Source organism: Camelus ferus, chromosome 2, assembly GCF_009834535.1.
Source record: "Camelus ferus isolate YT-003-E chromosome 2, BCGSAC_Cfer_1.0, whole genome shotgun sequence".
In the NCBI taxonomy this organism is placed as follows: domain Eukaryota; kingdom Metazoa; phylum Chordata; class Mammalia; order Artiodactyla; family Camelidae; genus Camelus; species Camelus ferus.
The window spans coordinates 40,908,248-40,932,138 of NC_045697.1; the positions used below are offsets into that span (position 1 = coordinate 40,908,248).

The 23,891-nt window shown below is 41.0% G+C and overlaps 1 protein-coding gene across 2 annotated transcripts in view; it reads right to left on the minus strand.

Moving 5' to 3' along the window:
* The window catches only part of AFF1 (AF4/FMR2 family member 1), a 173,330-nt gene that overhangs the window by 65,133 nt on the left and 84,306 nt on the right, over positions 1-23,891 (minus strand). The window contains exons 3-4 of one of the 2 annotated variants that reach the window (XM_032498550.1): positions 21,234-21,357; positions 19,933-20,844 (exon numbers count right to left, since the gene is read on the minus strand). In XM_032498550.1, coding sequence (XP_032354441.1) covers positions 19,933-20,844; positions 21,234-21,357 — 1,036 coding nt within the window. The remainder of the gene's footprint in view (positions 1-19,932; positions 20,845-21,233; positions 21,358-23,891) is intronic. The other variant, XM_032498559.1, reaches the window with a different exon arrangement.

Genomic DNA, 23,891 nt, shown 5'->3' on the forward strand with positions numbered 1-23,891 from the left:
AAACTTCCTCTAGAAATGGGAAGAAAATACTAAGGGAACGAATGACAACAAATTCTATATATTTTAATAACTACGTAGTACAATCATGGCTTGTATCTCTCTCTCTTGATTTATCCTCAAACAGACAAAGTTTCTCCAGCTCTGAAGAAGCCATTGCACACTAGACACCTGAGTCTGCAATATGCTTCTAATAAATTCTGAATTAATCAATCTGGGAGAAACATGATGATGTGTAGAGGCTGGGATCCTGGGCCCCGGGGACCAGGAGGACAGTGGGGGCAGGGGCTGTGGTGCTGTCCACCAGGCAAGTGCTGACAAGCCTTGAGGGTTTGGTTGAGACTGCCTCCCGGAGACCGTTACATCAAGCCATTTACTGGACAAGGAGAAAGTACAAGAAAGCTCCCCCTGAGATGAATTCCAGGCCCAAAAGGGGAAAGCAATGACTGGTCATTTAGTACTGTCCTTCCTTCACCATGACTGTTCCTTGACTACAGAGTCTACCTGGCAATGATGGGCCACTAGAAAGCTAAACCCTGGGGTTTAATTAACCAACTACTAGAGCATTATTGAGTGTCTCTCCATTCTGAGGCTTCTGGCTTGAGACCTGCTCTTAAGGACGAATGCCATGATCTATCCCACAGTGACAGTCAATAAATAATTATTAGGCCTGCAAGCGAGGAAAATAAAACACAGGCTGGAATACTCTTATCAAAAACAGCTATATCTTCATTACTATTCAGTGACAGCTCTGCCTTATTCTAATATTCTGAAAATCTATGGCCCCTGTACCTGTTTTTATCTCTGAAAATGTTCAAATAGAGTCCAGCCCCAGTCTCCTTCAAATCCTACATACCTAATAACCTGCAGGACAACCTGCTGACATAGTCAGAAATACATTCCACACAGTATTATCATAAAAACCTTCTGAAAGATATTCCTCACTCAAAAATGTCTACAATTTGGCATTCACAGAGGTAGCAGCAGTAACAGCTGTCAGCAGCAGAAACATTTATTAAGCACCATTTGGATGGAGCGGTGGTGGAAGCGGGAAAGAAAATAATGAACAAAATTCAGTTCTGAACTGAGGAGTTTTTCAAGCATGAAAAGGTCTTTCATTGATGAAGGCAAGGAAATGTTTTAAGTCACCTCAAGGCCTCAAGCTTATTTTTATTCTATGGCATTGTCCCATCTCTTACTGAACTTTGTAATTCTTTCCTCCATGACTCAAAGGATAGTCTAAAACAGTTTTATCCAAACTTCAGTCATTTCCACACCATCCTGATGGTGATACAATATTGTAATACTATCTGTACTCTTCTCTTTAAGTCACCTTATGATGAACTCATGTCGTTTACCTGGCCTCATCTAAGAAACAATATTTATGAAATCCTGGGTTTGATGAGCGAGTGTGTGTATATATATATATTTTTTCTAACTCATATTGAGATAACATAGAATAGAGATACGTGCCCATATACTTCTTTGGGAATTCATACAGTAATCACTATTATTTAAACCAAATGCTAAATGAACGTCGTGAAGCATTTTGTTGATGTTTTTTAATAAAGCTATGGTGAGTCCCCTACCTTATAAAATCATCCTACGTTATTCGCTTACGTAAGTGTTGCCCATCCTCTGTATCAGATTCTGGAAGCCTTCACAAATTACATGAAAATATGTCTGCTCGTGCCTTTCCTTACTGGATCTGTGACCCAGAACACAAAATCAACACTGTATGATCTGCAGTTCAGTATAATCATTTTCCAGAAGTTTCGTGATGTCCAAATACAACTGAAAGCCCCCTACAGTTCTCACAACAACTAGAACAATTCTGGAAGCCCAAAAATATAGCAGGTATTCAGCAGTTTATTAGTGGCACAAAGTATTTATTCAAGTCTCTTATTTTAAAAAGCATCATATTTTTAAACATGAATAAAATTAAACCATGACACAGAATTTTAGTATTTCACCAAAACAACTGAGAAATACCGTCAAACCAACCCAAAACATTAAGATACTTCTTAAGACCCTGGTGATTCCTAAACACAGTTGTAGAGTCAATAAAGACAACTTGAAAAGATGGGTAATATACAAATTTTCCACAGTGTGAATCTGCTTTTACTGCTAGGCATTGTCAAGAAAAGGTGGGACATCCCAGTCTACTATATGCAAGGTAGATATATCCCATTTCATTTTCACAACAGCCCTGTGGTTCAGGTGGAACTGTCCCACTTAAAGGTGGAGGAAAATGAACCCAGGTATTCTGACTCCACAGCGTCATCCATCAGAAACACTACTTCCCACTTACTATTTCTGTAAAGCCTTAACATTAAAAACTTTTCAACTAAACAAATTTCAGATTCTATGCCAAGGCAAAGAGATGAATCTACATTTACTTATACATTTAGACAGTATTAAAATAAGTATGATAATGATGTGATACAGAAGCTATTTATTAAATATTTACTATATGCCAGTCACTGATTTGGGGGTTTCACAAACACTGTCTTCCTGGGGGAGGGTACAGCTCTAGCGGTAGAGTGCATGCTTAGCATGCACAAGGCGCTGGGTTCAATCCCCAGTACCTCCATTATAAATAAATAAATAAACAAACCTAATTACCTTCCCCAAAATAAGAAAAAAAACCCATAGATGTAGAACACCCATTAAAAAAAAACAACCCAAGTCTTTCTTAATCACAAATCCATACTCTTAACCACCACCTATAATGCCTACAAGTCCCATCTAATTAGTGCCCCACCCCCCTCCAAATCTTCACGTATATCTTTCTACTCTCTATCTCTGTAACATCCAGAGCTTTCAGCATTCCAAGGGTTACATGTTCTATTATATATGTATTATTCATGCCGAGTTATAAAATAAGTATTAAGACATCAAAATTCTCAGCCATGATATTGCTAGGTGTAAAAATAACACGCAACAAGAATAGTTTGGAAATACTCCAAAACAGTCACACCCTAGTTCTTAAACAGTACCCTATACCAATTAAGTACACTTGGACAAGTACAGAAAACTGTACCCTAAAGAACCTGTACACTATAGCAACTTAAACATGAGTTGTCTGTGTAACTACAGGATCAATATTACTAAGATTAACTCTTTTTTTTTTTTTTTTTTTTTTTTGGCAGAGGGGAGCAGGGGATGTGATGGAGTCTCTGGAGCTCCCCCAGGAGCCAGAGCTGTTACATCCTCCCTCTTCGCTGCAACCAATAAAGGCTGCTCACAATACAAAAACAAAAACATAACGTGGTTACTAAGATCAAAGGAAGGAAAGTAGCTCTCCTTTGCTGAATGGGTGTTGAAAACCAACTTCCTATTATTCACTATAAAAACAAAAATAAAAGGTTTTAAAAGATATGCTAATGGACATGGTACAGGAAACAGCATCAGAGTTCAATTGCTAGAATACAAACTCTTTTTAAAAAAAGAATCATAATATTTCACAGAAGAAAAAAGCATCATGACTATCCACCCCCTCATCACACACAGAGGAAAGAAAACAAAGCAAGCACATTTCTACTTGGTGACAAGGAGGATAAAAACCCATATTCCATGGCTTTCCGTGGCGGCAAACCCCCCCCCCTTTTTAAAAAAAAAAAAAAGGAGTTGTCAAGTAGGCTAACAGTGTGAGGTTTTTTTTTCTTTAACTAAAATATGAACAAGTGTCTGAATCACACATTTAAACATTTATAGGAAAACATCTTCATGTTTGGAAATAAGGGCAAAAAGATAAAGAAGCCAAGTAGGAACTACTTTACATAATGCTGTTTGAAAGTTTGAAAACCAACCCCTTTTCACTTTAAAAAAAAAAAAACAACCCTTTTCACTTTAACTAGGTATCATTAAATACATTGCGTTATAAATCCTTCTGAAAAAACGTGTCTGGGTTCTCATCCCTCGGGTCTGCCCAAAGAGAGGAGCAATCACAAGGATGTGACTCATAGGGAGAGAACACCAGCACTTAACAGGGCTCAGGCAGGTGACAGGAGGGGCCCAGGAGGGCTGGGGCAAGACGGAGTGTGTGCCCGTCTAAGGAATTCAAGTCCTACGTTGCCAGCGCTTCCAGTATTTTAAGAAAAAAATCAAAATACAGATTTCAATGAAAAACCTACTAATTCGCAGATGTTGCAACTAAATCAACCCACCATACAAGACACTGCCTCTCTGAGTGGGGGTCCTCCAGTGTCAGTTTTAACACTTCCTTCTCTCTCAAAGGAGGGAATAAGGGGTAGGGAAATAAGCCCATTTTGAAGAGAAGGATCTCTTTTCATGCTAAACATGGCCCCATATACAGAATGGGCTTCTTCAGTTCCCCCCAAGAGATGGTAAAGAGGCCCTCCGCCTGAAGGGACAAAGCGTGAGGCACCTCACTGCTGACCGGGGCCGGGCTCCCCTTGGCTGCACAAGCTCCTGCCAAGCCTGCTCCGGCGGACTGGCAGGGGCGGCCTGACAGATCGCTAGAAACATGAACCAAGGAAGCAAAACAAACCACAGTGTAGTTATTTTACATGACTTGCACGGAATAAATCTGTGAACTATAGGTGAGTCATAACATAATAAAGGACTCAATTAGGTCCAGAACAACACACCAGTGTTTTCCCTCGTCTTAGCAACTAGTTCACTGGAATCTTGTGAGAATATAAGGGACATAAAGGACCCTGGTGTCTCTGTTTTACCCTTTACTGCAAGATAATTAATCTTACTAGAAAATTAAACCCAGGTTGCCAGTCAGGCATTTTCAGGGTCAATAATTCTTAAGTTACTAGGATACCAATTAATGATACCCAAGTGGTCTAGAGAAGTTAATACCTCTACCCAAAGTGGTTGGCCCATTCCCAAAAATTTGAATCATTCAAAGGCAAAATATTTAAAATTGAGAATCCATTGAGATTAACAGCAATTTTATTATAAGTACTACTTATATTTAAAATTTTTAAAAACCCATCGTACATTAAAGGAAATCTGGTGTGGTATTTAATACCGAGAAAAGTACCAATATACATGACAGATACATAAAAATCATTACTTTCCAATTTTTATAGTACATAAAACCCCCTGATTAATCTCTAAACTCAAAACTGAAAAGCACAGCACTTTGAGGCTGGAACTCCACTAAGAACACCCAGTAATCGGATTAGACTGCTTATTTTCAAACCCACACATAAGAACGCCTAAAATGACCCAGGAAATACTCAGGCTGAAAATGGTAAGTCAAACAATTCCTCTAAAAACACTGTTGAACTTAGTGCCTGCACTTTCCATCTAAGTGTCCTAAAATAGGAAATTCAGTCCCACATCAATTTTTTTCTCCCTTTGTTCCAACACACATTTACAAGAGATTATCTTTCAAACTCCACATCAAGATGAATTGGGTAAGAACTCTGAAGCTAAGCCCCGGGCACAAAGTGTCCCTGTTCTGTCCCAGTCCTCACCTGTGCTAAACACAAAGGACAAACAAGCAAGTAAGACAAAGGACCCCACCCTCAAAGTGTTTACCACCCGGAGAAAGACACAGAGGATGATGCCAAAGAGAAGTGCTGAGAGTGGCGGTGTGGGCACCAGGAGCACAGGAGAAAATTCTAATGTCCTGTGTGACTGCACAGGGGCTAGAAGGCAGCAGCAGGAGGGCCACAACCCAACCCTAGAGAGACAGTAAGAAGGCAACTGGACTCACAGCGGCTCTATTTATAACAGCCAAGACACGGAAGCAATCTAAATGTTCATTCACAGATGACTGGATAAAGACATTGTGGTATAACTTTTATTCAACAGTTTTGGAAGCCCTAGCGATAGCAATCAGAAAAGAAAAAGAAATAAAGGGACTCCAAGTCGGAAAAGAAGTAAAACTGTCATTGTTTGCAGATGGCATGATGCTATACATAGAAAACCTTAAAGAAACGACCAGAAACCACTAGAGCTCATCAATGAATTTGATAAAGTTGCAGAATACAAAATTAATATATAGAAATAAGTTGCATTTCTATACACTAACAATGAACTAGCAGAAAAAGAAACTAAAGAAACAATCCCATTTACCATCACACCAAAAAGAATAAAATACCTAGGAATAAACCTACCCAAGGAGGCAAAGGACATGTACTCCAAGAACTACAAGACACTGATGAAAGAAACTGAAGACAACACAAATCGAAGGAAAGATATACTGTATACTTGGATTGGAAGAATCAATATTCTTAAAATGGCCATACTACCCAAGGCAATATATAGACTCAATGCAATCCCTATCAAATTATTAATGACATTTTTCACAGAGCTGGGACAAAAAATATTAAAATTTGCATGGAAACACAAAATACCCTGAAGAGCCAAAACAATCTTGAAAAAGGAGAACTGAGCTGGGAGAATCATGCTCCCTGACTTCAGACTATACTACAAAGCTACAGTACTCAAAACAGTATGGTACTGGCACAGAAACAGATCCATAGATCAATGGAACAGGATAGAAAGTCCAGAAATAAACCCACACACTTAAGGTCAATTACTCTACAACAAAGGAGGCAAGACTATACAATGGAGGAAAGACAGTCTCTTCAACAATTGGGAAAATTGGACAGTTACCTGTAAAAGACTGAAATTAGAACATTCTCTAATACCATATCCAAAAATAAACTCAAAATGGATTAAAGACCTAAATGTAAGACCAGATACTATGAAACTCCTAGGGGAAAACAGAGGCAAACCAAACTTTGACATAAATCACAGCAATATTTTTTTTCAAACCAGTTCCCACAGTAATGGAAATAAAAGCAAAAATAAACAAATGGGATCTAATTAAACTTGAAAGCTTTTGCCCAGCTAAGGATACCATCAACAAAATGAAAAGACAACCTACAGAATGAGAGAAAATATTTGCAAATGATGAGATTGAAAAGGGACTTGTTTCCAAAATATACAAACACCTCATACATCTTAATATCAAAAAAAAAAAAAAAAAGCAACCCAATCAAAAAAATGGGCAGACCTAAATAGACATCTCTCCAAAGACATCCAGGTGGCCAACAAGCACATGAAAAGATGCTCAACATCACTAACTGTTAGAGAAATGCAAATCAAAACTACAATGAGATATCACTTTACACCAGTCAGAATGGCCATCATTAAAAAAGTCCACAAACGATAACTGCTGGAGACGGTGTAGAGAAAAAGGAACCCTCCTACGCTATTGGTGAGAATGTAAACTAGTGTAGCTACTATGGAGGACAGTATGGAGGTTCCTTAAAAAACCTAAAAATAGACTTACCACATGATCCAGCAATCCTGGAGGAAACTCTAACTCAAAAAGATACTAAATGTCCATCAACAGATGACTGGATAAAGAAGATGTGGTATATTTACACAATGGAATACTACTCAGACATTAAAAAAGAATAAAATAATGCCATTTGCAGCAACAATGGATGGACCTGGAGATTGTCATTCTAAGTGAAGTATGCCAGAAAGAGAAAGAAAAATACCATAGATAATTCACATGTGGAATCTAAAAAAAAAAAAAAAAAAAAAAAGATATATGCACCCCAATGTTTATAGCAGCACTATTTACAGTAGCCAAGACATGGAAACAACCTAAACGTCCATCAACAGAGGACTGGATAAGGAAGTTGTGGTATATTTACACAATAGAATACTACTCAGACATTAAAAAAGAATAAAATAATGCCATTTGCAGCAACATGGATGGACCTGGAGATTGTCATTCTAAGTGAAGTATGCCAGAAAGGGAAGGAAAAAAACCATAGATCATTCACACGTGAAACCTACAGACAGAAAAAAGAAGACACTAATGAACTCATCTACAAGAGTAACAGACTCGCAGACATAGTTAAACAACCTTACAGTTACCAGAGCAGAGGAGTGGGGGAAGACAGGGTGGGGAGGGATAAATTTGGGGGTTCGAGGTTTGCAAATATTAACTACTATATATATAAATAGATAAAAAACAAATTTCTTCTATATAGCACAGAGAACTATATTCAATATCTTCTAATAATCTTTAATAAAAGGAATATGAAAAGGAATATATGTATGTATATATGTATGACTGGGACGTCATGCTGTACACCAGATCGACACATTGTAACTGACTTTACTTCAATTTTTTAAAAAAGGGGGTGTGCAGTTGTACCAGCAAGAGGAAGAACATCTCCTTCATTGAGATCAAAGGAAAGACAGAAATGGTGGGTGTGGATATGGACTCTTTTTTTTTTGAGTCATTGTAGATGGAAAGATTTCACATCTGGTGGCCACCTCCTTTGAACGGTACAAGCCAAGTTAAAGGCCTCAGATTAAGCCACGTGGCCGCCACCACCAAAAGTGAGTTGGAATCGTCTCATTTGAATCATCTGTGCCACCGAACATCTGCATGATTTATCAGGTGCCGACAGGAAGGCGGGGCCAGGCAGAAAAAAGAGCGCTCTTAAGGCTTTAAATGAAAGTGTTGCTCGAAGAATCATTACTCTACAGAAAACATGCTGTGTGGCAGAAAGAGTACTGGAAGTAGAAGCCAAGGGTCCTGGTTTCGTGTTCCCAGCTCTGCCACTTACGTGCTTAAGTCATTAAGGTTCTTAAGAGACTCAGTTCCATGGCATGTAAAATGGTGATTCGTGCCAACCACCTTGTCTAACTCACCAGGCTGCTGTGACAATCAAGAGGAAACAAATAAGCAAGTGCTTTGGGAATTAAAGGGGAGGCAGGGTGGGGGAGACAGTAAAGTATTTCCGAATGCATTAAGTTTTTAAGAGTGAAATCTTTACACCAGGACTTGCCAAGCTAAGAGAAGGCTGCTCTTCAGGAATAAGCTGGAAACCCCTGTGCCATCAGACAGGGGTAGACCGCTGAGGGCAATGGTCCTCACCTTGGCAAATCAGTTTTTAAAAGCTTGACAAAACTCTCACGCAAATGCTTTCTTTCCCTAGGCTTTTCATTTGTTTTAACACTCGAAAATCAATTTTTAGGGCTTTATTCACCTAGAACATCTTAACTGGGAATTCTGGGTCCCTTTGACCTGATCCCACCTACATTTCTCAAGTATGCTCCAATAAACAAAAGTATGAGGAGTCTTCCTGCCTCCCCAACAACACTGACTACTCACTTTGATAACCCTACCTTTTCCCTTACAACCCAGTACAAAGTTTAACTATGAGCACTCCTACCACCGCTTACTGAACTCTTGTTATATACCAAGCACTGTCTAAAGCACTTCAAATGAACCACCCTCAATCCAGGAGCTCCACTGTACAGAAGGACAGACTGACAACACAGCAAGGTCCAGTTCCTTTGCCTCTACCCAATCTCCTTCAACCAAAGGCCCAGCTACTCCTGCAGGATTTCTCACCGTTTCCTGCCTTCAGGTCTTTCCTCTCCCTAATCCTTTCTCTTGGAGTGCACTTTCGCTAATACCCAAAGTGCTTCAAAAGTCAACTCTAAAAAAAGGTACAGCTTCCTCTTTGCAAAGGCAGCATAACGTAGGTGTCATAGGTAAGGGTATGAACTCCAGCCAGACTACCTGGATCTGGACTTCAGATCCAGCACTTAAGGCCTGGGTCAACTTGGACAAACGAATCTCTGTACCCCTGTACATCTCTCAATAAAACAGCGACAGGAATGGTGCTCATCATGTGGGATGGTTGCGAGGGTGAAATGAGTTGATATGCATAAGGCATTTAGAACAGTTCCTATCGTAAATGTACAAGAGAACGGTGTGGGCATTATAATTAATAGTTCCAGATTACCTTTCATACTGATTATACTTTGTATTTTTTCTGCTATGTAATAGATGTACAATGACATTGTCTCTCTCATTAGCTCCCCTTTCTATCTAGTGGGTGTTCAAACATTTGCTGACTAAAAGGGCAGAAACCTAGAATGTAAAAAGTGGATCCTTCTATGACTAAACTGTTCCTGACAGGAAAGATTTCTGAACATTTTTAAGCATGCCCAGATTATTCGGTAATAGGAAAAAATTTTTTTCATAAATTAACATGTTCTCAAGGATGAAAAGAAAAAATGTTGGAAGTAAAATAAGAAACTCTAATTACAACATAAAATTATGTTAAAAAATTTTTTTCCTTAAAATGCAATGACAAATATTTGATTTGGGGTAGAGTATTTTAAAAATTGAGCTGTAAGGAAAAGGAGAATCCGTCATGCCTGATGTTGTTTAAGAATGAGTGCAGGAAATCTGAATAGCACAGAATGCTTTCCCTTCTTAATTCATGCAGCTCAACTCCATGCTTCAGTCTTACCCAATATGAATTTTCAAAGTTCTGTTTTTTCGTAAACTGGAACAAAAGGGGACAGAGCTAGAAATAGGACCTCTAATTACTTAAATACTAAGGCCTCTAGATTAAAACATTAAACCTCAAAACCTTTCAGCCAAAGGGATTAAGGAGATTAGAATGGGTTTGACAAATTACCCCAAGGCTGGGGGCGGGGGAGAAAAAGTAGGCCAAGCTTAAACAGGGGATAAAATGAAGTTCCAGAGAAATCTAAGGGGGTGTGTGTGTGTGTGGACTCCGAGCATCTGTGCAGGGAAAAAAAAATGGTCAACCTAGTGATTTCAATAATTAAAAAAGGAACAATACCCATGTAAAAATAGTTGCTTAGAAAGTTCTTGGAAAATGTGAACATGCCACAAAGTTTAACCTTGGAAAATAATGACTTTTCAAAGAGATCTTGGCAACTGGAGAGGAGAAATCCAAGGCCAAAAAATAAACTTGTTATGATAACATGAACCAGGATCCTCTGTTAAAAGGAATTCTGCTTAAATGTCTCATGAGTGTTGGTCACCTCCACCAAAACAGCCTAAATCAAAACCACCAGCTCAGTCATCAACAGGGCTCCCCTTGGAATATTTGGTTTTCTGTCCCTGAATATTATCAGTTGGCTCAAAATAAAACACAATTAATCTAGAGAAGAGCTGAAATGACTGGGTGGCTATGTGAGAGCCTGGGAGAGCGCACAGCCTGGAAAGATTCTAAAGCACTGACTGTCTCCATCTTGGCAGCAGCGCAGCATGAGGGACCCAGGGGGGATCCAATAACCCTCCACAAACATCTCAAGTGTGAAAACAACAAGGAGGAACAGGAATTTCTTATCCTGGTACCAAATGTACTTCTGGCATCTTGAGAAGGAATGGAAAGCAAAACGTACAAAGAAAACAACTCCAATGAATACCACCCAAAAAGATGTTCCAGGTTCAAGTGCAGGCTTTCTTCCTGGGCTTCTACTTAAGCAATTCAATCCTTTGCACTAACTCATTTCTAGCAATCTTGGAGCTTTTCAAAAAATTATTCTGCCTGTGTTATTTAAAATGTTTCCTTCAGAGTTCAAAGTGTTTCTTCAAACTCAGAAACTTATCAGGATCAGGAAATTAAAGGTGGCAGCTTCTACTCGGCTCTAGCTGGTGAAACTGAAAATCTGACTTTTTTCACCAGGATTTGCCAGTTTGTAAATACTGGCTTAGGGCTTAGGGGGGCGGGGGCAGAGAAAGGAAAACACTGTATACAGACAACACAAAATAGTCTGCAGGCAGGTCTAGCCCTCAGGCTGTTCGCAGCTTCTGCTCTAAAACTTCTGTCAGTCATTTGCCACTACTTTCAAACTTCTAAATTTAAATATTTTGGGGTCTAAAATTCAGGCAGCCTGCAAGCAGATACAGGTTACTTACTACTCATTATTTCTCATAGACAGGAAGTATTCTAGCTCCAGACACACTATCATCAAGGGGATTGTGCACACAGACAACCTTTTTTGCTTGGCTATCATTTTCCTAACAAATATTTCAGGCGGGTAGGTTTGCCCAAGTTGACTGAGCTCTAGCTCATGGAATCTAACTTAACTTTGCAATCAAAGAGCTACTGTAATTAAAAGAACATTTTTAGAAAATTGAGTAAAGCTGTTAGGTAGTTGAGATAGAAATGAGCACTGGGCAGGGGGAGAGGAAGGGAAAAGGAACAACCCAGAACACAAGGAACCTGAGCTGTCAATTAACCAGAGCGCAGGGAACCTGAGCTGTCAATCAATCAATCAATCAATCAATCACAAACCCAGGATATAAAAACAGAAAAAAAGAAGGAACCGTGCCATTTTCCCTCTCTTGGACTGGCCTGCTCCCAATTCTCAGGAGTGTACTATCTTCCACTATTTTTTTTTTTACTTCACCAATAAAAATCTTGTTTTTTATCACACTTTATGTCTCTCGTCAAACTTTTTTTTTTTGACTAAGAACTGAGGTAATTCTTATTTTCCTTTTCCCGGTAACAAAGCTAGGTAAGGCTGTATCAGAATCTTACATTCCCCAGGAGCTTGAAAATGTTGGGGGCACAAGAAAAGAAAGAAAGGGCTGTAAAGGAAGGGCGTAATCTTGGAGGCCCCACTCCCTGATTTCTTCCCTGAGGTTCCTCTCATGTCATGCTCAGGACAAGCAGACCCATCAATTCAGCTGATCCTTCTGCCTAGGGACCCACATGGAGACTCTGGAACCACTGGGGAGGGGACCCTTTTCTGACTCCTTGTGGCCTGTTATGAGCTCATCTGGAACAGTTTTCACTTCCAGGCTCTAGAAAAAACCTTGAGAATCAAAGAGACTCAAGCCCCGCTGTATACTTCTTGAGTCAACCTGCTACGGTGGAGCCTGGAAATTTTTATCTGTAACCGTTTGTCTTTTTAACAGGCTTCCCCCAGGTGAGTCAGCCTTGCCTCCAGGTTTCAGAGTGAACGCAAAAATTCCTTTTGATCTACAGTACTGGGCTTATAACCAAGAAAGCTTACAACCATCTCTGTGCATCACGTGGCATGAACCACTGGCACACACTGCTCTTTCTGCTTCAAATGCTGGTGCTGTTTAACTCTTAACACACCTATCACAGTCTCAGTGTTCATGTGCCTCTCAAATTCATGCTGAGATACTAACTCCCCATGGTGATGATAAAAAGAGGTGAGGGCCTTTGGGAGATACTTAAGTCATGAGGGTAGAGCCCTGATGAATGGGATTAATGCCTTACAAGAGAAGTTCCAGAGAAGTTCCTAGCCCCTTCCACCATGTGAGGACACAGCAAGAAGGTGCCAGCTGGGAACCAGGAAGAGCGCCCTCACAAGAACATGGCCATGCTGGTGCCCTGATCTTGGACTTCCAGCCTCCAGAATGTGAGAAGTAAGATGTGTTTATAAGCCACCCAGTCTGTGGTATTTTGCACAGCAGCCCAAACGGACTGACAGTCTCTCACTTCTGTCACTTTGACCCACATTCAGGTCTCACTCAATACTTCTTCCCTAAGTGCCTACGTTCTAAACCACAATCCCTTTTATCAATCTTACAATAGTTTGTAGGTTCCTTTATAGAACCTGCCAAAGTTCTTACACACTGATCTAAGTGGTTACTGAATACTGTCAGTTTCTAACTAGATAGTTAAGGTCCAAAAGGACTGGAATCATCTGGGTTTTGACCGCCCTTGTGACCCCAGCCCCAGCAAGAGGCCTGGCAGATAGTAGACGCTCTAGGTATTTTAGTTAAAAGTTGCTGAACTACTAGGAATAGACTTACCATATGACCCAGTAATCCCACTCCTGGGCACATCCAGAAGGAACCCTACTTCAAAAAGACACCTGCACCCCAATGTTCATAGCAGCACTATTTACAATAGCCAAGACATGGAAACAGCCTAAATGTCCATCAAGAGATGACTAGTTAAAGAGGTGGTATATTTATACAATGGAATACTATTCAGCCATAAAAACCGACAACATAACATCATTTGCAGCAACTTGGATGTCCCTGGAGAATGTCATTCTAAGTGAAGTAAGCAAGAAAGAGAAAGAAAAATACCACGAGATCACGCATATGTGGAATCAAAATAAAAAAAGAAGAAGAAGAAGAAAAACACAAAACAGAAACAGACTCATAGACAGAATGCAAACTTGTGGTTGCCAAGGGGGAGGGTGGTGGGAAGGGATAGACCGAGAATTCAAAATTTGTAGATACTGACAGGCATATGTAGAATAGATAAACAAGACTATACTGTATAGCACAGGGAAATAAATACAAGATCGTGTGGTAGCTCACAGTGAAAAAAAATGTGACAATGAATATACCTATGTTCATATATAACTGAAAAATTGTGCTCTACACTGGAATTTGACACAACATTGTAAAATGACTATAACTCAATAAAAAATGTTTAGAAAAAAGTTGCTGAACTGATGATGCATATAGGAGAGCTTTACTGTATTTTAAGTGATGATCAGCACTACATACGCCATCAACACATCAAAAGTGAACCTCCTGAAGGGGCAGATCATTTCATAACAGGGAAGTTCCTCTTTTCAGGGTTTAAAATAACAAAGCTGAACTATGAAAGTAGGAAAAGACTACACACATGAATGCAAAGTGAATCACCATCACAGTTTTCCACTGCGGATTACTTCTGTTAGGTTGGCAATTTACTGAAAACGGAAGACTCAGTTTAAGAGTTGCCATGAGTCAAAGTAGTCCAACAACGAATTCACAGCTGCAGGTGAAACTTCAGTCTTGGAAATTAGGTGGAAGGATCTGGTTAACAGAAAATGTTCCCAAATGATGTCATGAGAGGCCACAAGGAAAAGAGCAACTGCTCTGCAGAAATCAGAAGCTATCAGGACTCACAGCACGACTTCCTCTGGAGGGGAATGGAGTGCGAACATATAAGGAGGTAGAAGCAGTAGCAAATTTAAATTGACGGTAAATTCTGCTAAGTTTCAGTGACTTACTCTGGTAAATTAAGATAACTGTACTATTTACATGTACACTTCAAACCCTAAGTGAAAAAAAAAAAGCCTATATATAATTTCCCCTAATCTATAAGCAGATTCTCAAATTTCCAAGACGATTTTCAATTTCTGCTTCTGAAGACCCAGCAGGTCCTTATTTCTCCCCACCCACTGCCCTGGCCGCAGGTAAAACTGAGCCAGGGAGGGCCTTATCAGGCTCACCTGCCTAGTCCCCAAGCTTTAAATACCCACTATATGCAAACATAGCCCAAATTTATTATTCCCAGTGCAAAGATGTGATTTCTTTTGTTAGGATTTCTACTCATCGTGTGTGAAACTTACAGGACTTAAGCAGTGTTAAGTCATTCAGAATGGAGTCCCAGAGGCCAATGTGAACTTCTGTGTTAGTTGTTTTGAAAAGTCCACAGCAGGGCTGCAAGTGTTTTTGAGTAAAACCAATACACCTACTGACAGACTCCTTACAATGAGCCCACTGGGCCACACGACTTTAAGGATCTTCACTGGAGGACCTGACTTCACCTGCTGAGAGGTGTGGATCCACATTCCATGTGGATGCTATCAGAGGCTCTGTCGGCAGAGAGGACAACTTCCAGCTCACACTTGTCCCATGACCGGACTGGAGACCACTGCTCGTGCCGAGCACCTCCTTCCTGGACTTCTCCCTGGAGTGGTTCGTTACCTCCTTTCCTATTTTCCTGACTTTGACTGACCTGTGTTGTGTGCTAATTGAATGCTGGCTCCATTTCACGTATCTCCAATCTCCTGATTCTCACCCAGCCTTACCACTGGGCCCCACACAAACATCCAGTCCTAATATTTTCTCTGAGCTGGTCTGCTGCTGACGACTGCCAACTTGTCGTGTTTACCTGGAAATACAATGCCATCTCAAACTTAATATACAATCTATTCAGAGCTCTTGGATGTCCCTCCAAACCTGTTCTGCCCAGGTCAACTCCATCTCAGTAACAGGTATCATCCCACCATCCACACCTTTCAAGTAAAAAAAACAAAAATCTAAGGGCCTTTCTTGATTTCTCACTTTCTCTGGTGCCTGCGACCCACTCCCATCTCCAGTCAATCACAAAGCCCTGTCAGTCCCTTGCCCAGTGTATCTGGAATCTGTCCACTTCTCACTACGCCCACTGCTAGTATCCTACTCTGAGCCATCACCATTTCCCACCACCTAACTGGCCTCCCTACTTCTGCCACCCTTCACCCTCCATGCCATTTTCCACCCATGAGCCTGAACGGTCCTTTTCAAAAGAGAAAGTACATATATCACTCCCCTACTCAAGATCCTCCAACGGTCTCCATTCAAACTTAACAAGCAGAAGTAGAAAGACCAAAGAACTGAGGGTTCTAGCTCTGGCTCTGCTACCAACTAAACTGCAGCAAAATTAAGCGAGTTCACCCTCCTCTGCCTTATTTGAAAAATCAACGGGCTGCAGATTGAGCTTTAAAATTCTAACATTCTAGGTGGGGAGGGTATAGCTGAGTGGTAGAGCGCATGCTTAGCATGCACAAGGTCCTGGGTTCAATCCCTAGTACCTCCATTAAAATAAATGATTAAAAACCTACTTACCCCGTCCCCGTCAAAAACAATTAAAATTCTAACATTCTAAATCCAGTATACAATTTTACATGCCCGCCTCAGCTTATTTCATTTCCCCCTTTCAGTAAAATGCCTATTTCTTAAGTCCTGCACCTAAGCACATCCACTCCAGCCCAGGGTCCACAATCAGGAACACTCACACAGAGATGCCACAGTTTACCTCTCACTTTCGTATGTTAACTTCAGGCAGAAAAGAGGGCTAAAATGAAGCGCGGCCTTCCATGTGGGCAGGTCTGCCTCTGCTGTGGTAACTCTACAGCTGGAAGGCATCCATGTGAGACGGCGGAGTCCTGGCTATACCCTCAGAGGGGTTGTTCCAAGCTGCCTTACATCTTCCAGGTGACACAAAACTAAAACCAAATGCCCAGAGACAAACCCAGTGCAGATTTAGTGCTCTAGCCTCTACGTAGTCAGAATACTGCCCTTCGGATAAGTTTTTCTAAGATTAAGTTTTAACGGTGAGAATGGCCTCTCCTAGAAAGGAATACTATTTTTTAAGGAGAACCAAGTGAAATACATAAACCAACCGCTTCCTATGAAGTGAGAGGACAGAAAGTAGCAAGGAACCCACACAGCATGGCTTAAGAACGAAGCAGCACCGGACAGACAAGATGACTTTCCCGTTCGGGGTCATTTTCTAAAATACTGTTTGATGGAAGCAGTGGAGTAGGGGGAGCAATGAAACAAACCACAAAACCCTCACACTCAGAAAGCCAGGAAAGAAAACCTCCTCTGACTTGCCCTAGGACAAATTAAGCAAATAAAGGAAAACCACTTAGCTACCCCAACCCTCCTTCTCGGAGCTCAACCAACAGCCAACTTCCCCTTCTGCCCCGGCATTCTCTGTCCTCCGGCCCCAGTGCCACAAACAGCCAAGACATCACTAATGTGCTCCTTCATATACATATGCTCTGTGGCTAATTCCCTGCTTTTTCTGTCTCCCACCTCTACGTTTTCCTCTGATTCCCTAGAATATCAAAATTTGAGATTTTAAAAATCCAATCTACGTATTTTATAAGCCATTACAAAGCAGCCATTTTAGTGAACAGGAATGTGTCTATGTGTATGACTGAAACACTATTCTATACTCCAGAAAGTGACACAAAATTGTAAACTGACTGTACTTCAATTAAAAAACAAACCAAAAAAACATTTTATTGGGTCTCTGAACAGAAAATTAAAAGTAAGCCTGTGAAATGTGAGTTCTCACTAGAAAGAACTAGACCAAATCTAAAATCCAGCTAGCGCCAATATCCGTGCTTCCCAGATTCACTACCTCTTCATTACAAGTTCTTTGCTGAGAGCCCTCCATCTGCCCGACCCCCGAGTTTCATCCTCCCAAGGGCTTCAAGGCAGTTGGCACCTCAGCTGCCACTGGCCTGGGAACCCTGATCAGAGACCAGAGGGAGCCATTGTGTTAAAATGAATGCTGACTGCAAGCACAGGCTGAAGATGAAAAGTTCACATCTACTCAGTTGTTGATAGCAGATCAAGAAAAGCCAAGAAAACTCCATTCTCTCATCACCAAACTTACCGAGGATTTTGTTTGTTTCATATGCAAGGGCCATCTAATATAGTCCTATGTTTGAAAAATATATTAAATCTGAGGAGCTTTAAAATGTCGGAGAAATCTCAACTCATCTTTTTTCCATCAAGAAAACAAAAGTTTAACTGGGATCCTCTTGCCTAAAAGGTCTACTGGTAAACCTATTGGTGGAATTTACATGGGTCCACTGTGTTAAGGCTGACATTTGGAACTTCCTCTCTGCACCTAGTAGCAGACAGCTAATTGTTTCATGACCTCCACACTAGACTGTCATCTCCCTGGGGGAGGGGCAAGGGCTTTTTGGCACCTCACCCTATATTTATGCATACTGGTTGGACATTTGGTAGACAATGCAAATATTTGCTAATTTGTCTCTAAGTTATTTTAAAGCAAATTTGAGTTGCTTAGTTTTCTTTTTAAAGAAAGAATGTTAAAATGTCCCCTTACCCTTTTTTTTTTAAACTAGGAAAGCAGAACAGACCTTAGTTGATAAATCAAGCAAAGAAAATTCCATTAAGTTCTTTACCGTCTGAATCACAAGGTAGGCTAGCTAACTATAGGAGGAGGGAGGACCTCACTTTATTCTTCTCCATCTTCATTCTGTTCCCTATCCATCCCTACTGCCTATCACAGCCCAAAATGTTCAATAAATGGCTCACTGCAGTGAATCTGCATAACTTAACGGGGTTAAAGGGAGAGTTCTGGCGTCTTGGTCATTTCTACCATCCGCTTTACTCCCCTCCTCTAATATTTCCTCAGCCTCCAAACCTTTCCTTTTCCAAACCTCCAAACATTCTGAAGACATCTGGAGATACTCCAGCTCAGGAGCTGACTGCGGACAGAACGTTAACCTCTTCTAAACCAAAAGCTGACACCACAAAGGAATAGATTTTCCTCCTTCAAGATAAGGGTTCTTTCTGGCTAAAAGATCTTGGAGACTTCTTTTTTTCCATTCTTACGGCATTTTACTTCTAGCACTATGTAAAACTGGTATCTGGGCACAGCATTTGAGCAGTGGATATGCAAATTAGAATGTTTATCCAACAGATGTAACTAAACCACAGACTTTACCTCAACAGATTAGGGCTAAAATAAATTCACTTCAAACATTTCACTTTGCACTATTAATCCGAATTTGAGTAACTTGTGCTAAGTTAAAATTTCAGTGATAGGATGTGTGCTCTGATTCACTTCAAACACCGTTTGTCAAAAGGAGCAGATAAAGGAGTTTTCCCTTTGTTTAAAAAGATAAAGTACTTTGGTTATTCGAAAAAGCCATAGCTGAGGAACATTCTGTATAATTTGTGACTCACTCTCAAATGAGAAGTCACCACAACCCTACTCTTCTTTGGTAGGTGGTAAATAAAATGTATTAGAACAGAAATTTAGTTTCAAAGTTTCTTACAATTTATAGGGAACAAATCTTTAAAAATTAATACTTGGTCTTCGACATTCTGACCTCTGACCTCGTTTTCACTTTTTTATGGTTTGGATCTGAGGAAAAACCAACTGGGGCTGAGGAAGTATTAACCACCCCCCCCAAATCTGTCTTCTTTACACTGTCTTTAAAGCCAGTGTTCCCCAAAACCAAAAAAAGTCAGACAGTTCCAAACCTTCCAGAAACTGTCTCATGATAGAAATGTCTTCTGTGTTGATTGGGTTGTGGGTCGTACAGGTGTGTACATTTTTCAAAACACAGCAAACTGTTCCCATCCCACTATTTCACTGTATGTCAATTATGGCTCAATAAAAAAGATTTTTTAAAACTTTCTACATATCACATTTCAGTACCTGTCATCAGTAATCCATCTCAGACCTGAGTTTTTTGTGGGTCAACAAGATTCCAAAGCCAGAAAGGAATCTCCCTAAACAAAGGTCACTGACACCCCTGCCCCCAATTCTCTGGAAACTTCCACCTCAAATCTTTCCTCATCCTGGAATTGACCCCGATGTGAAAGATTCCACTCACCTCGACGGACTGAGAAGGCATTTTCAGCTTAGTGAGCTTGGCTTTGGCAGGCACTTTTAAGTCTGTCTTTTCAAAGGTCTGTGGCCGGTAGTCCTCTGGCAGTGGTTTCAGTTCAGGAGACTCACTAGGAGCCTGATCTTGACCATCCATGGGCCGGACATAAGCCGTGGGCTTCTGCTGCATTGCAACGCTTTTTGAGGGGAGTGGGGGTGGGGGGAAAGTCTGAGAAGGTGGCTGGGGAGGGGCTACCCCAAGGCTGGCAACCGCCACTGAACTGTCTTGTGGGGTCTCTTTATCATGGCCCTTTCCCACCGGGTCCTTGGGAGATTTGGCCGGGCAGTAGCCTTTATTGTTACTGCTACTGCTGTGAACCTTGCTGCTTCCTTGCGTCCTGGGAAGAGTCTGCTGGTTGGAATGTACAGGTGACAAGGGGGGCACTGGGGAAGGCAGAGAGGAGAACAAAGGAGAAAGCGCCCTCTCTGGAGCGGAGTCTGTCATGGAAGCACAGTGGTCTCCGTCAGCCCTGCGGTCACCTTTTTTGGGATGACCAGAGCCGTACCCCTCCTGACCAAGGCGCTCCTGAGTCAGGTGCTGGCCATCCGGTGGGCCGTAGCTTTTGACGTGGAGACTCGGCATTGGTTCCATTCTTGGCTGCGCCATCTTTGGGTTACCAACAGGAAGTGGTCCGGAGGCAGGAGTGTTAACAGGCTGGTGGTGGACACTAGAGTGGAAGGAGTGGGATGGAATGCTGCTCCCCTTCTCAGGAAATAAAGGATATCTCGGCTTTGCCAACCTATTTTCGGAAGCATCCAAGCGCTGAGGGTGGGACTTGGAACTAAGGAACTCCTTCACTTCTTCATAGTTTCCCAACATGTTCTGTAATCGACTGGATAGCTCATCACCTTTATCTGTCTGCAAAAAGACAGCAGAGTTAGATACTAAGGGTGGAAAGGGGGAGGAAAACCACCGTTTAATAAGCCATGTTAAGTGATGTCATTATAAAAGAAACACCTTGATTTAATGTGAAACACAGAATTTAACGTGCAATTTTAACTCAATTCCCCTGTTCAAAAGCCTGTCATGGACAAATACTACCAAATACAGGAGACTAACATTACAAAAGAAAACCACAAACTTTGGTAATTTTGACTAGCAAGGTTCAGAGAATTTTCATATTTTGTATTCAACAATTTCTAGGATAAATTGTCCTATTTTCACAGTTGTGACCCTTGTTCAAATTCACTTTCATCTCAAAGTCAAATATGGTGATAAAATCAGACTCTCGCGCATACAAGAAATACCTTGTAGGGCTCGCCAAAGAGCGGGACCTTTTCAGAAAATGTCTCTTTCTCTTGATGAGCTTCCTGGTTGCGTCTTTCCTTCTCTTTAATTCGAAGCAGGTTTCTGTCTTCATTGTACAAGCTGCTTCAGATGCCACAAAAGAACAAAAACAAAGTTTATCAGTATCTGGGCTTTGCTGTGCATATGCGCATGTGTGAGGGAGGCAAGGACTGCTCAAGCAGCAGCAGCAACAAGGAAGCTGACTTAAAGAAAGCGTAAATCCCTCAACCCATTCCCAGATTAAATTAAGGCCTCAGTCAACTGGCCATGACCCTCCAGCCTTGGGTCTTGGCTCTGGAAACCAAAATTTTCACTCTGGGCTACTGCCTTCATGACTCAGGACTGACTCCAAACGGGACAGTCTTTTATAGGTAGTGGTGGAACCAAGACAAGATTTATAATATTTTTACTTCCAGCTTGCAAAACACAGGGTAGAGGTAGAAGCTTTTCATCTGAAGGAGTCAGCAGGATGTGAACTGTGAAAAGGCTGTTTTCCTGGATCAGTACTGTACATTTTAGAAGATTAAAATCAAAAGGCTTATTTTGTAATTAAAAGATTACCAGGCACCCAAAACAGCATTTACTTTATTTTCTGCCCACTCCACTGGAAGTGTCTTGGCATGTAAACCTGAAAAGATAATTTGTATTTCTCATTTCAGGTGTCAAGGACGGGAAAATCCAATTTTAGATACCAGCTTTATCTACTGAGAAACCTATCATCGACTTAAACAATATAAAAATGTATCCTAAATCATCAGCCCTGGCACCAAAGGAGTTAAAAATGCATCTACTGTCAAACAAATCACAAAGATGGAAACCAAAGAGCCCAGTTTTTGATATGAACTAAAAGTGGGCTTGCCTGAGGTCAGCAACTTGGGCCACGCCCTCCCAACCCCAACATGTGACATGCAATAATGAAAATAAGAACCATAAGTCAACTTTTGTCCTCATAGACTTGCTTTAGGGTATCTACTGAATCCCTCCCCCCAACGTCACCACAACGTTATTTGAATAAATAAGAAAACATTCAACTGCCTCTCCAAGACTGTCTACCTTCAGAGATTCCAGCCTTGATGTCAGACACCCTCCTTCACTCCTTCCTGGCCTCTCTCCCCTCTCAGGACTTCTCTGATTTCCTCTGACAAAAGCCTGCCTGCTGGTCTCCTGCCCCCCAACCCCAAGTCTTGTCCCTATAATTTAGCATTCTTATGGAAGGAAATCTGATCTAGGACTCTGGTTTTCAGGTTACTATATCCATACTCTAAAATAACAAGCGTTCGATGGCTCTTTATTGCTGCAGAATAAACCCTAAATCCGTGCTTTGGCATTAAAATTCCCCCATAATCTAGTGCAGATCTACCCTAGAAATTACCTGTCTCCCCACAGACCTACTACATGCATTCTAACAGTCATGTCCATGCCCCAAACATCTGTGAAGGGCAGCCTCTTGCTCCAATCCCCCGACCGTAGAACCTTCTACTGAAAGATAACCAGTTCTTCCAGGACCAGTTGATCTACAAAGTTCAATGCTTCTGCAAACCACCTCTATATTCCAGGCACACCAGGTGACTCCCTGCTCCCTAGTGATATCCTGGACTTGGATACTTTCATTCTAATCCCACGAATTTCCTCTGCCTCTCTCAACCACATACCTCTATCCCCAATTTTCAACTACCAGCACATCTCGGGTGATTCCAACTGCACCCACCCTAAAGGCTTCCTCAAAGCTACCAAGTATGTGCTGATTTAACATACTGATTGGTTCTCTCGCCTTCTCCCCTTTCCTCTTGAATGTGAACCCCATCATAATAGAACCTCTCATATTTTTATCCTGGTGCTAATGCATGGTATTTTGAATAGGCACAAAACATTTAAGTTTTTTAATTAAAAAACAGCTACTATCTTACAGCCTATCTTTATGAATTTACTTGTAACTTTTAAAAAAACTTAACTCCAGAATGCACATGCAAAAACAGTTTTTAAACTGTTAAAATCTGTAACCATCTAAAAAATGATTGTCTGCTATTTCCATAACCTTTCAATCTACAGGTTGAGGGTGGGGGTAATTAACTCACTAGACTGAATTCACTGGGAAGTAGTAAAGAATAATCTGCTTAGACTGTTGTATCAAAAACTTTCCCTAGATAATGGATGTCTTGGTATCAGATTTCAAGAGAACTACAAAGTGAACACTTATATTAGTCGACATACTGGCTCTTCTATGGAGTCTTCTTTAATAACAGAGTCTGAATTGCACACGTCTCGGACATTAGACTTACTTCTGGTGGACAGCAGCACAGTGGTGACCACTCAAGAATTCCTTTCTATTGTTTTATGATTTTGGTAGTTCTTGTTGGCTCAAAAAAAAGAAAAAAAAGCCACGTAGCATTAACATCCAACCATGAGAGCCAAGTAAGAGGGCTGAGCAAGAAGAAACTTTTTCCTTCAACCGCCACTTTGTTTGCAGGAGGGGTAGGTCATACAACTGTCTTCTAAGCAACTTGAACTCTCAAGCTTCTCTTCCCCAGAGCTACCTGGTACAGGCAACCCGCGCAGAAGGGGAAGCAGCTTTGCAAGGGCATCTGCCTTGCTGTTCTCACCACAGGGGGGTTGTCCCT